The sequence below is a fragment of the Chenopodium quinoa genome, unplaced genomic scaffold (assembly GCF_001683475.1).
Source record: "Chenopodium quinoa cultivar QQ74 unplaced genomic scaffold, ASM168347v1, whole genome shotgun sequence".
Lineage (NCBI taxonomy): Eukaryota > Viridiplantae > Streptophyta > Magnoliopsida > Caryophyllales > Amaranthaceae > Chenopodium > Chenopodium quinoa.
In genome coordinates, this window is record NW_018744491.1 from 1 (window position 1) to 14,530 (window position 14,530).

The following is a 14,530-nucleotide window of genomic DNA, read 5'->3' on the forward strand; positions in this document are numbered from 1 at the left end:
CGTGATCTTCAACCCAGCTTTTCTAAAATCAAAGCATAATAAATCTTAATATTGTCATAGTGGTTCATTCAATATTCCACTTCCACCAACACACTATTATTGGTATGCCGGAAAAAAGTTTTTTTTTACCAACTAGACTTTTTTGTATGAACCGGCCTTAAGTCTCTGTTCTTTTGAACTGTTGTGGTCTGCTTTGCTGAACCCTGCTTTTTGAGTATAAATAATTTGCTCTGCTGACACCTCTTTTGTGCTCAAAAGAACGGGGCCTAATACACGCACACAAGTCATCATACCATCCTAACACACGGAATTATAAGAAGGGGAAAAATAACTGTTGAGATTAATGAATATTGTCCATTGAGTTAGCAATTCTGTGTCTCTCAACTATCAGACAAGTAGCCTCTATTCAGTATAAAATCTTATGCTTTTCTTTTTCTCCTGTACCAAAAACATAAACTTAATTTTCAATTATATCATCTCACCTACCAAATATGGTGGTAATATTAATTATAAAAATAATGTTCCTTGTTAAAAGCATACTCCGTATTCAACATAATTTCCTTTGACTCAATCATATATAGACTTTTCTTATACTTTATTTGTTATGTATTAATATTACTAGTACAGTAGTACATAGTACTTTAGCTTAATCGCGATGGTTTATTATGCAAAGAATAAGTTTTAATGAACAACTTCAGAAAATACTGCCTCTAATCGGATTCTTTGTCGTAGGGTATGAGTTGGGAATCGACTATCAATGTATGTTGTTTGGTATTGATTGAGGTCTCGTTTGCTCTGTTGCTAAGTATGACAGTTGATATAGCTCGTCAGGGGTATCATGCATATATCGTGTTAAATGATTATACTCGGGTCCCTGATGAGCCTTGAACTAGTGTCTCCGTCTAGAGTTTGTAGGATCATGGATTCTCTTGTATTGGCTCTCAGTATCTCCTCTCATTCGGAGATGTACTTCCTCATCTGTGGCTCTGTCACACATCAGCTGTCGACCTGTCGTACTTAGCAACAGAATAAATGAGACCTCTATCAGTAACAAGCAACATTCTCAGTTGACTTACAAAGCTGCTGCCAGAAAACTGCACTCCAGATGGATATGGAATATACTCCACACGCGTATAGCTTTCGCAGCAAAAATTAGGTTAAATAAGGCACATGAATAACTGATCTATTGACTGCTTAGGGAAAATCAGGATAAGCCACATTTCCGGGCCATAAAATGTGCTAACCCGGTAAATCAAGCAAAAGAAGCCTAAAAAGAACTATGGGAATTCAGTAAGCTCTATAATTGACCACAAATGGTGATAGTATCTATATACATTTGTTTGATTAAATAGGCAGAATTCAACTTACCCCTAGGATCCTAATTTACAAGAAGCCGCAGAATGCATCTCCATCAGCATGCACGCTATTACCTTCAATAATTGCACTATCACATGCAGCATGAGCATATTGTTCACAAGGAATAGCACGCCTTCTTTTTCCAGACATATTATTATCAAGCCCAGGATTTGGATTTGTTTCTTTCAACTTGACCAAGAAAGATTCGTGAGGATTTCCAAGGGCAAAACTCTGAGCAATACTATCAGAAGCTTCGACTCCTGGTATAATCAGTGAACCTGTTGAGCTATTGATACCCATTTCATTTGCTTCATTATGATTGTTCAGCTTAGGGAGTTGTTTGATGTGAGCCAGTACCATTGACATATGCTCACATGCAAAAGTCAGGCGTTCTTCAGTTACCACTGATTCTGAAACAATTGTGGAAGCTATGGCTTCCAGAAATTTGACCTTCTCTGTTTGCTCTTTTTCAACGTGCTCATTCGATACAAGGCGCCACCTCAAAGGCAGATAAGGGTCTGGGATGCGAAAACAGTTATTTGTTGAGAGAACACGAAGAATATGACGACAAAGGATGCCTAAAAACTCAAACTGATGACAACTACAATGAATGAGTTCTTGACTAGGGTCCCACATCACTTTGCATCCTCCGTCCATCTCTGTGTGGTGTCTGATCTGGAAGCAACCTTCGCCAACCATAATGGAGGCATATTGAGGGGCTGAAACGAGCTCTTCTTGGAGGAGAGAAAGGCAAAAGGCGTAAAAACAGTAGCAGCATGCGACTCCATTGGGGAACCTGTTTTTAAAGAAACTTTCTCATTTTGCTGCATTTTCAGCTTTGATCCACCATGGTCATCATACTCTGCAATATCGGCTACCTACAGTTACAAACATATTAAGAATGAGGGTCAATATAGCAAGTAAACCACCTTTCTCTTAGACAAAAATTATTACTTGGTGGTCTCACCAATATGACTGATAAACCATGACAGCAGAAACTGCACTGCTTAATTATGTCCCAAACCGGGATGGACCTTACCCGAAAATTTATGTGATACAGTCTAATAATGATTAATTTAATGTAGTAAAAATTAACAATAAACCCCAGTATGACCCAACCTTAGACCCGACCTGTAACCAAATGAAGTAACTCATTACTAGAATATGATCTAATCCAAACTGACTCGTTTGCTATCTCTAATCGCTATAAGCAAGATATGAAAATTCAGTAGGTATAAAGGTAATATAGCTTTACAACTTGCTGATATGAACTGGTAGAGAAACTATTTTGCAAGAAACTCTAGTTTCTAAGGAAATAAATTACGAAAGGAAACAACATTGTTTAGATAAGAGTATGCAGACACAAATTTGAGAAACCACTTGAAAAACTTTTTTGCATGAACCACAGCAGATGTACACAAAGTAGTGCTCTGTAGAATAATAAAAGAGAACTTACTTTATCAATAAAACAATCAAGTGTAGATTGTACACTTAATATCCTTTGAATGAGAGCATTAATGGAGTCTGTCACAGATCTACTCATGAGTCCAGCAAAGAAGTAGCGTCTCAAGAAAGATAGAGCCCAAAAGTCCCGTAATGCATAAAGGCAGATGATGTGTTTATTTGACTGTAGTTCATATCTATCAACCATCTCCTTCCATTCAGCTTCAAACTCATCAACCATTTCCAAGCTATAAAGACGATAAAATTCGGTCTTCCAACCATCATAATGAGACCCAAGTGGCAAAGAAAACCAGTCTGACAAGTTGGCAATGATATGCCATATAGAGAATGCATGTTTGGTTTCAGGCATTTCACAAGTGATCGCTTCTTTGAGCCACATATTTTGATCAGTCAAAATGGTTTGTGGTGCTTTTCCTTTCATAAAACATAAAAATGTCTGCACATATTATTTCAAAGAAATGAGAAATATAATTACAATGAAGAATAAGCAACAGAATGAAGCAGGATTCTTCTTGAGCAGCAGATGGTTATAGAATAATAGATACATACTTAAGATGTTATAGGTACCTTCAATGCCCAAGTAAAGGACTCCAGGTTTTCATCCCGCAAAAGAACACAACTGTAAAGACAAGCCTTTCCATGATTATCAACCCCAATCAAAAGGCCTAGAAGCATATCATAAGCATCCAGACGATGATTAGTGTCCAGCAATATTGCATCCCCAAAGGCTTCATACTTTTGGATGGATGAAGGGTATGACCAAGCAATATGCTCTAATCTATTATGACCATCTAATTTAAAATCATACTTGAAATAAGAATTTTCATCTTTTAATCTCTTACACATGCTGATGAGGTCAATAGCATCGTTATCTTTATCAACATGTCTGAAAGACTGTAGCAGGTCTCTGATATGTAATTCAGTGAATGGTAAGCAACCTAATTTAACGCCTTTCTCAAGCTCCATCAATCTCAACATCTGGCGGGCTGACATTCCAGCTTTTGCAAACATGCAAATCCGACTTTTGTCATCAGCAGAAATGGTGCAGTGCGATGGAGGGATTTGTGCTTCAACTGATTTAAGAAGTTCGTGATTGTGATTGTTACTAAATCCAGTGACACGCCATTCAGGGACATCCAAATCTGACCGTTTCACTATTCTCATGTATGCTTGACAGCCGCACCGTGATGATTTTCTATTCCTTTGCAACTTCCCTTCCTCACTAGGTTTTCGCCTGTGGATGTCCACCACGATGGCAGGTAAAGTCCCTTCGTGTGACTCCCCGTCCCACCCATCTTTTCCCCGAGTGCGGTGGCGCCTGATGGAAAAGCCACATTGCTTGGCAAAGCTGCAATAAAATTCATAGGCAGCATCTTGAGAAACAAATCTCTGGCCGATAAATGGAACTAGGTTGACTGATGTTTGTCGTGACAATATAGCATCCTCTGATATTCCCTCTGCAGACTCAATGTTGTCCTGTGACAGATCTGTTTCATTCTCAGAGGATTCCATATTCTGACTTCCATTAACTGTCATTTTTTGCAGCAATCATTCAGACAACTGAAAGCAGGTAGCAAGCACATTAGTTCTAATGAAGGTTTAGTGTTTAAATTTAAAACATAGAGAATATACAGTAATAATTTTCATTTTACTTAAGGTAAGAAAGAATAAAATAAAATTTATACAAGAATAGGCAGCCCCATTTCCAACGGAGCACACCACCACGGATGTTGCTGCACTCAAAAAAAAGGATATAGACTGAAGGGAAATTCTTTCATCTTTATTTAAAAAGATTCAAACGGTCTCAGCTTTTATAATAGGGATAAGGTTACAAAAATCTTAACCTTCAGACCCCTCTTCCTCTTTACTAGGAATGACACTGTGGCTTCTTGTTGTGTAGAGAACTAGAGATAGGGGTTCGAAAGTTCAATTGTGCTCAAGCTACTCTAGGCTTCAAGTTTTGGCAACTACATTGAATTACAGAACATGATGTAGCCCCACCCCCCCCCCCTCCCCCAAACTGATAAGCGCAAAAGAGGATAGTTCCTCACTCGTTTTCTCCACACATACACACACATATAGCATCAAGAATAATACACATAAGAAGATCCTGTTAACCAGCTTTTTCTTGATCCTGTCACACAGCCTTTACTAAATCCTGTTAAACACCTCAAATTGAAAACCTAGATTTTTCTTTGTTCATATTCTGGCAATGCATCAATTGGAAGCTAAAAATATAAAAGATGGGAATGCTTCAGTAGGCATTTAACACTTTGAATGCTTAACCTCCTAGGTTATAGAAAACACAACGAACGATGAGAAGTGAGCCTGCCTGTCACTTGTACTATATTACTTCCTTTACTTCTTCAGCGAATAAAAACAAGCTAACTACTAAGCTTAAGCAGCTAGGTGAGGTGAGAAACAGGGATGGAGTCTAATATGCATCATCCTCCACGGATTGTAGACACAAATAAAATACAAAGTACAATGTCGAATAACCATTCAAGTAGTCAAGACTAAAACCAGTCACCTAAAAGATTTATCAAATCCTAAAGCAAATGTGTATTAATTAACCCAAGTACTTTGTCATGGGCTTCAACTACACCATCAAACAATGAACTTAATTATCTACGTGGATGTCAACAAACTTAGCCGGTAAAGTCTTGGGAATGCATCCCTAGGATTAAATCCCGTCCTCTTAATAAATCCTTTGTGGCTCTATTTACACCCAAAAAAAAGGGATAAAAGAGTGTCTATACATTCTTACCCCATTAGTAAAATGGTGATTTCCATATAAATCTCAAAAATAGTTCAAACATCAAATTCAAAGTACAGGCCATTGTTTCAATTAATTCGACGACGGGCAACAGGCTACCCCTCAGCTCAGTACAACCTTTCATTACTATAAATCCTAAAGATTTCAAAGTATATGCTAGTTATGAATACCCCACTAAGCCTCATGCAAGAAGCATCAATTAAGCTCAATTACAAGGCACTCCAATTGTTAATTTCTTGGTGAAATAACACCCAAAAAATTCACCAAATAAACCATTTATGAGATCATTTTGCTATGAGCACAAATCTAACAATAACTGAAAATTTCTCTTGAAAAATGCCAAAACATCATTTGGGTTTTGGGTGTATAAACCAACTTTTTACCCCAAAAAACCCAATATTCAATTTCAATAATCTCAGATCTAAATAACACCCAGAAATAATTAAGTAAAATACATATAAAAAAAACAATCTTTTTAATCAATATCAAATCAGAGAAGTTCAAAACAAATTAAAAAACCACTAAAATATCAAGAAAATATAGTAAAATAAATTAAACCCAGAACATAGTTATATATAAGCAAAAGGGTGATTTAAAGAACATACCTTTACAATTGATTTGAAGCTGCAAAACAGAAAATTGTGAAACTAACGGTCAAAAATTTGGAGGAGGGAAGAGTGGAAAAATGGCGGGGAAGAAATTTATGAGTTAGAGCGCATGAAGGGGGAAGAGGATAAGCTTTATCTATGGGAAGGAGCTATCTTGCGCTGTACTGGTTCTTTCGACTTATTCAGCGCACATTGTCTATGTGCCCTCTCAAGAAGGGGTGAGAATGTAATTACTCAGTTTGTAAATCATTTTTAAGACAAAAAAAAAAAACACACTTTGTATGTAAAATACTTGTTAGAATCGTCTCAAGTATATGTAAGGGTAACAATCATATCTATCACTATGTTTTATTAGAAATGTAATCACGGAGTTCATAGCTCTATCCGTCTAGATTTGGCGGATGGTGGCCAATGGGATGGGGTTGAGATGGAAATCATATATGTCATGGGTAGTAGGACTGCGGAAATAATCTGTGGGAATAAGGTGAATCATAAGTAATACCTCTCCAAATTCGCCTAGTCCCAACCTACTTAAAACAATATTGAGCAATTGCCTTGTACTTACTTTAAATAACGAAAATTAATTATTCCAATAATTGGAATTTCATCTTTATATTGAATTATAATGAGCTTGTCTAACATTCACGAATAAATTTGGTTTTGAGACTTTGATTAATTGAGTTTTATCTATAACAACGGTAACGAAATTTTAATGGATGCATATATACAAGTATTATAAGGCAAGTTTGAGATGGGGATTTAGGTTGAGATTGCAATTAGGCAAGTGGGTGGTGGTGCAGTGATGAGTAGTGATGGGGATGAATTTTGGATCATGGGGGATGAAAATATTAAGTGGGGATGAGACGGGAAGACCAAAATCCTCGTTCTCTCCTATTAACATACTTATTGTGTTTAGTTTTGTGCTTATAAAACATAAATATGCATAATGAGAGATTCAACATAACTATTGTGTTGAGTTTTGTTAACGCTAGTACAATTTAATGCCACTACAAAAGTAGAAAGCAACCGTTACAAAAACAAAACAATGGATTGTAATTTGTAATGTGTTTGTAAACCTCTAGGTTATTTGAGTTGTTATCGGACTTTATTTGAAGCAATTTCTTTAATCTCCTAATTTTGGAATTCATAATATTGATTGATTTACATTTATCTATATCATGGATAGTCTAAATTTAGCTATGTCTAATTTTTTTCCCTTAAGTATATAAACATACCTTGTAACTTTAATTATTCTTTTATCTTTTCAATTTGTCGTCTTGTTTTTCCTAGATATCTCCCATCCCAACTTTTTTTGCCGTTGTTTCTCAAGAGTTGGGGTGGTGGGATTATTACGTTACATTCAATTCAATAATAAAATAATAAAAAAAAGATGAAAGGGCCAAAAAGATCACAAAATGAATACATTGTTCATGATGATTTAGAGCAATATAAGCTACAAATCATAGATCATTACATGTTGGAAATACAAAATTTTGATGATGCTGCTCGTTGTTGTACATACAATGAAAGTCCAACATTTAGTAATTATAATCCACCCATAAAATTACAACCTTCTCATAGGTACGTAATTACTCTTATTTCAAATCATCCTTTACGACGTCGTCTTCGCCGTCTTCACATCATCGTAGGTCTCATAATTGGAGCTTTGATGAAAATGATTTGAAGAGGAAAACAAGGATTACTACGTATAGAACATATACAATGGAAACTAAGTTTAAAGCTTCTGTTAAAAATGGTTTTCGTTGGGTTAAAAGAAGGTGCCATAGAATAGTTTCATGATTAATAGAGATGGTTTAATTTATGCATGGATTTCTACATCAAATCCGAAGGTCAATTTGATCAAGAAGTGATTTTGTGGCTTAAAATGTGCTCGTAATTTTAATAATTGGCATGCATGCAATTTGAAGATGTATTCTTTTTAGATTATTTTTTCTTTTTTGCTTTTTTAATTATTAAAATTGTATAGGAGATTGCAAATAAATTATGATGTGGGTGTTAAGGTATTAGAACTTGTAATTCATTTATATTGTTATATATTTAGAATCGACTATTTATTTACATGTACTTGTATTGTTTAAGGATTACTATGTAAGAGTATATAACTTTGTAAAATGACAAAGTTTGAATCAAACATGAAATCGACATTATATTATTATTTTTTTGAGGGGGGGGGGGGTGGGGGGGGGGGGGGTGGGGGGGGGGGGAGGAATATAAGTGTAAAATATAGGGTAAATGACATTTGACTCTAAGTCCTTAATACAATCAACAATTCAACATCTATACAACAACAAGATTTTGTCAATTACACACAAAAAAAAAACTTTAAAATGCGTGTAAAATTATATGCAATACATGCAACATAAAATGTTGAATATATATCCTCTTGCAGTCATGCTTACACTATAGAAATTAAGGTAGAAAGAACAGTTACTTCAATTTCTTACCTCAAACAATTCATGTCATTTTGCCCATCATCCCTAATCCAAGCTCACCAAGCCCATTGAATCAACTACTTAGATTAGATTGAGTCTAGCCCAATGTGTGGATCATGTAGATTAAGCCCAACCCCTTTCCCCTTTAATGAAATGACAAAGAGATGATGAAAGAAATATAATCACTCTATAAACTATAAAGAGTACTCAAATAGTGTAATCACGGTGAAAGGGTGTATTCATTAAGTCTTGGGATTTATTCATAGATTGTTGGGATTTATTGCAAATCAAATTAGTTCTCCATAGAGTGTATTCTTTATGATACAAGCTACTAATGTGATGACTAATGAGTTTTAAACTAACAAATTCTATCACGAACTACATATTAAAAAATTACAAGTATCATATTGACACACCAAAATTCGCAAACACTATTGACAAAAGCTTTGGTTTTTGATGTTCATATAACTCAAGAAAATGTTCATCATATTATTTAATTTGGTTGAATATAAAAGAAAGAATGTTTTCATTGCATTGCTATTTTTAAACAATTTTCTTTTCATTTTATTGTAACTTGTAAGATGTTATTTAAATTCAAATTAACATATTAATTTTATACACAAACATTCATAACTAGACCCCCCCATGTTAACGTAACAAAAAAATTCAAATCCAATAAAAATATAAATCCTTCAAAAAATAAATTATGGGAAAATAAACTTCTCTGTTCTCTCACTAGATTTGGTCCATTATGTTCGAACCTAGGACGCACCAAGGCAAAAAAATGGGCCCATTTTACCTTAACAAATCCAAATCCCAAATATTTTTAACCCCTTTTTGTTTCACTCATTTTCCAAAATTGTTTTGACTTTTCTTTAATCCACGTGTCATCATATCACTTGTCTGTCACTCCCCATTAAAATCCTACCCCTTGTAATTTTATCACCCTTGTATAATAAAAAGTATACTTTTTTGTCCCTCTTTCTGTTTTTTTTATTTGTAATTTGAAATCTCAATCTAAGCAAAGAGACGTTACAAGATTTTTGGAATTATTTTTTTTTGTGTTTTTCAATTTCTATTTTTTAAAAAAATTCCAACTTTTTTTTTTCCTTCCCCAATTTAATCAATGCTTTGCCCCCCATTTAATGCTTGAAACATGCTTCACTCTCTCACTAAAAATCACAACTTTCTCTCTCTAAAATTTCTGGTATTTCCAACAACTGCGCACCCCTTAATTTATTGCTTTACAAACTATTCATTCTCCTCTGTTTCACAAAACCCCAGAAAAAATATAGACGTTGTCAAACATTTATATAGGAGAGAGAAACAAAGAAGCTTATTTTAGAGACGTTGGAGAAATTCTTCTAAGAAATTCCTCATTTGTAAGTTTTAATCATTTCTGTACTTTGTTTGATTGTAGTTTTAAATTGGGTTTGAATTAATTGTTTCTTAAATAACTGATTTTGGTCATGGAATGTTTGGTTTTGCAATCAAGTTTCTGTCTTTTGTACTGCTTTGGTACTGTGATTAATGAATCTTGGTGATAAATTGATAATGTGAGATGGGTTTTTGCTTGATTATGTGATTAGTTAGCTTAATTAAAGATTTTTTATAATTAGGTGGTGGAATGAGGCTAATGATGATGTTGTTAATTGATTTGAATTTTGATTAGCTGATTGATATGATTGTGATTACTTTTTGAAGGTAAATTTGCATGATTAATGGTTAAATTACCGTTTTAACACTGTTAGATACTGTTGAAATTGTTCAATTATAAATTGGAATATGATTTCACTTCCAATTTGTAATTGTGAATGTACATATGGAGTAGATAATTTAGCAGAAAATGGCTGTAATGTTCAAATGTGCATGCCCAAGTTAATCATCTTTGTTTGTTGCTATCAAATTTGAGCATATATTAGTATAGTATAAAGTTCTATGATGGGTAAATTAATTGGAATATAGATTCTTATAATGTGCTTTACTAGGGATGGTTGAGTAATTCTGAAGTTATTTGTGACTGCTGTTAGTCATATATTGGGAGCTTGGAGCTATAGTAGAGTAGAAGATACTGCTCCAAGTGAAATCGTTTCGAGCTCGATGCTATCTTAGTAGAAGATACTAGGGTGTTTAAATTAATGTACTTATGGATTATACTACCTATATGACTATATCTTAGCAATACATGTGCACTGAGTTCATAATCTGAACTGAGGGAGCGGTTAGAGTAGAAAATACAGTTTTGAGTGAAATTGTTTTGAGCTGTTAGAGTAGATGATATCTTAGTCTATAACTAGGGTTTTATTATGGATGATACTACCTATGTTTTAGTGCAATTTGTCTCATTAATTGAACTGTGTTGAGCAGTTTGGAATATCCATCATTCTGCATATGATTAGGTTGAAGATTCATCCACCTATCACTGATTGTTAAAGTTTTTGTAACTGAGCTTGGATCTTTAATGTCAAGAAGTGTTTTGGATTGGTAAATAGCTAAAATGGGTGGTGACAAGCATGGGTCGAAGAGTGGACGTTATGTTGGCGGCTTCTTTCAGCTGTTTGACTGGAATGCCAAGTCTCGAAAGAAGTTGTTTTCGAGCAGATCTGATTCACCAGGTACATTACAGCTACATTCATATATGTGTTTGTGTTGTGATTCTTTAATGTGAACTGCAGATCATTCATTTTCTTTTGGTTGTTTTGGACAGAATACTCGAAGCAAGGAAAGAAAGGAGAGGAGAGTTTTCCTATGACAAGAAAGCGTGTGGTGAGAATTTATTCAATGACTGATATCTGCTGAAATTAATTGCCATAATATTGATTTAAGATGATTTGATTAATTATATACCAGGAAGAAGAAGAGGAGTATGGTGCATTTGGTGCAGGATTTAGTGCCAGAGGAGGAAGTGATTATAGCTGCGCATCATCTGTCACAGATGATGACGGTTTTGGATCAAAAGCTCCTGGGGTAGTGGCCAGGCTCATGGGATTGGATTCCTTACCAATGTCAATAGGAATGGAGTCATATCCTTCCCCCTTCTTTGACTCTATCTCTCTAGGAGAGGCTCCATTTAGAGGAAGAAATCTCGACTTTTATCATGATCATCAAGTTATGCATTCAAGCCACCTATTTGACAAAATGGAGCCTACAACTAGGAATAATGACTTTGAAACTAGATCTATGAAGTTGCCTAACAGACCAATTGAGAAGTTTCAAACTGATACTTTGCCTCCAAAGTCAGCCAAAACAATCCCAATCACTCATCATAAGCTTTTATCGCCAATCAAGAGCCCTATTTTTGTCCCGTCCCAAGATGCAGCTCACATTATGGAAGCTGCTGCAAAAATAATTGAGCCTGGGCCATCAGCAACTCCCCGAGCTAAGATATCTTCAGCTGGATCATCCTCGGTTCCTTTGAAAGTTAGAGAAATAAGGGAGAAACTGGAAGCAGCGCAGAAACCGTCCAGGGCTCCTGTATTAACGCAAAGGCAAGTTGAATCCAATGCTGCCAAGTATCTAAAAGGACAGCCTATGAATAGGAGTTGGAATGGTCTAAATGAGACGTCATCATTTAGGGCATCCCCGAGTAGAGAGGATAGTTCTGCTGCTGTAAAGAAAAAGGGAAAGTCAATTTCGCTTGCCATACAAGCAAAGGTTAATGTACAGAAAAGGGAAGGCTTGACTTCAAACAGTAGGAGTTTGGGAGATTCAGAAGAACAGGATGATAGCAAGTCAAGTCAGTCATCAAGGAACCAAGCAAGTGGTCCAAAGTTCTCAAATAGGAAATCTTTGAACCAAAGTGCTTCTTCTGTACTACGACAAAATAACCAAAAACAGAACTGCCCTCCACATAGGGAGAGATCTTCTGCTCCTAAGGCTTCTGTTACTACAACTATTGGTAAAAAGCCATATTCTGAGGATACTTCTCATAGCCGACAAAAAAGTTTAGCTCGAGAAGCTGGGACCTCAAGAACAAGTTCGAGGAAATCTAGCTTGCATGCAAGGGACGTTGTTGATAAGGGAGTTCCTTATGCTGGAGTGAGAAATGTTCCTAGAAAGAAAAGGTCAATAGATGGGAATCTGCAATACAATAAGAATCAAGTTCCTGAAAAACCAAGCCAATCTACTGTAATGGCTGATAAGCAATTTAATTGGATAGAAGAAAGCCGAAGGAAAGGAATGGATGTTGTTTCATTTACATTCACTGCTCCTATCACCCGATCACAGCTTGGTTCAGAGCCTTCTAGACAGTTGGTTGAAAAAGGCAGCAACATTTGCTTTGATGATGGAAGCAAAATGCTGACCAACTCAGATCTGACAAGGTTATCTTCTCCTGGATTAAACGGGATAAAGGGTGATGCTTTGAGTAAATTGCTAGAGCAGAAGCTAAAAGAACTAACATCAAACTTTGAGAATTCCCATAGCACCATTGTCAAAACTGGTACTGCTGCAGAATCAGCAGTGGTACCTGGCAGTGCAGAGAGTGCCACAGGGAAGGCCCGAGAAAAAATGTCTCAACAAGAGCCACTAGACACAGATAGCCATATCTATCCTGGATTGTTTGACTATGAAGCTGAACAGTTCACAAGGAAATTCAGTTTTCAGGTACAGAATTTCATGCATATTTTATTTTGATTTCCATTAATTTTATAGAGACCAACTTTTTTGCATTCAAAATCTCCCCCTAGTTTTATGCCCTAAAAAGTTAGGAAGCAACGGTGTACTGATTTCAGCTCTATTCTATTGACAAGATAGGCTCTTTTTTTTTTTTTGTTTTCATCAGGCAGGGGAAGCAATGGAAAAATACAGCCACGACAAAGTTGAAGCTAAAAAATGGAATGATTGTCACTCACCTAGTCCTGTTTCCATTCTGGAACCTTCTATTTTGACAGAAAGTTGCTGTTCTTCAGAAAGCATGGCAAGTAGCATCACGGAAGGTTAGAACAATATCAAAATCATTCACCACTTCCAATACATGCATGTTTTATAATTAGTACTTGTAATCTTAGTTTGTAATCTATACTTGTAATCTTAGTGTATTAATACTGAGCATTCCATGGTTATATTTCAGAGAGCAAACAACAATGTTCATCAGTTCAGGCTCAGCAAGAATTTGGTCCGGATTCTTTACAAAAGTCACAAGCTAGTAGGGAAGCTGATGCAGAGGTATCAGATTCAGCTTCATCAACATCTTCTCAAATTACTTCAGAAAAGTACTCCATGAAATCAACAGCATGGGAATTAGGATATGTAAAAGACATACTCTGCAATGTGGAGTTGATGTTTAAGGATTATGTAGCAGGTCGAACACGTGAGATAGTAAATCCACACCTGTTTGATCAGATGGAAAGACGACAAGGAGGTGGAAAGGATGAGTTTAAACTAGAGAGGAAAATGTTGTTTGATTGTGTCAGTGAATGTTTAGATTTGAAGTGTCAGCGTTTCGTGGGTGGTGGGTTAGAAATGTGGAAAAAAGGCATTGCAACATTGAAGAGAAAGGAAAGACTGGCTGAAGAAGTGTACAAGGAGATCCAGGGTTGGAGAAACCTGGGAAATAGTATGGTGGATGAGCTCGTCAACAAAGATATGAGCAGTAAATATGGGAGATGGCTAGATTTTGAAGTTGATGAATTTATGGTTGGAGTAGACATTGAAGACCAGATCTTAGATTCTTTGGTTGGGGAGATAGTTTCTGATGTCTTATCTTTACAATAATAATTTGGCGTGTAAAATGTAATTTACAATCAAGTACAATTCTTTTGTAATACCACCTATTTAGTGGGTTTCATCCTTGATTAATGATTGTTTTTGCAAACTGGAAGAAGTATATAACTTGGTGAATTAAAAAAAAAATCCATCATTTTTTGGCGTTT

At 35.7% G+C, this 14,530-nt stretch overlaps 1 protein-coding gene and 1 pseudogene across 2 annotated transcripts; one reads left to right on the top strand and one right to left on the bottom strand.

Moving 5' to 3' along the window:
• Nucleotides 1–1,278: 1,278 nt before the first annotated feature.
• On the bottom strand, nt 1,279–6,366 carry LOC110697649 (annotated as a pseudogene).
• Nucleotides 6,367–9,795: 3,429 nt separating this feature from the next.
• LOC110697650 lies at nt 9,796–14,472 on the top strand. Of its 2 annotated transcripts, none has more exons than XM_021875027.1 (6): nt 9,796–10,039; nt 11,025–11,272; nt 11,365–11,423; nt 11,508–13,262; nt 13,441–13,594; nt 13,729–14,472. In XM_021875027.1, the coding sequence occupies exons 2-6, from the start codon at nt 11,155–11,157 to the stop codon at nt 14,370–14,372; spliced, it is 2,730 nt and encodes a 909-aa protein (XP_021730719.1). In that variant the 5' UTR covers nt 9,796–10,039; nt 11,025–11,154; the 3' UTR covers nt 14,373–14,472. The 2 variants fall into 2 exon arrangements, with proteins under 2 accessions (XP_021730719.1, XP_021730720.1); XM_021875028.1 differs by having other exon boundaries at nt 11,150–11,272.
• Nucleotides 14,473–14,530: the final 58 nt, after the last annotated feature.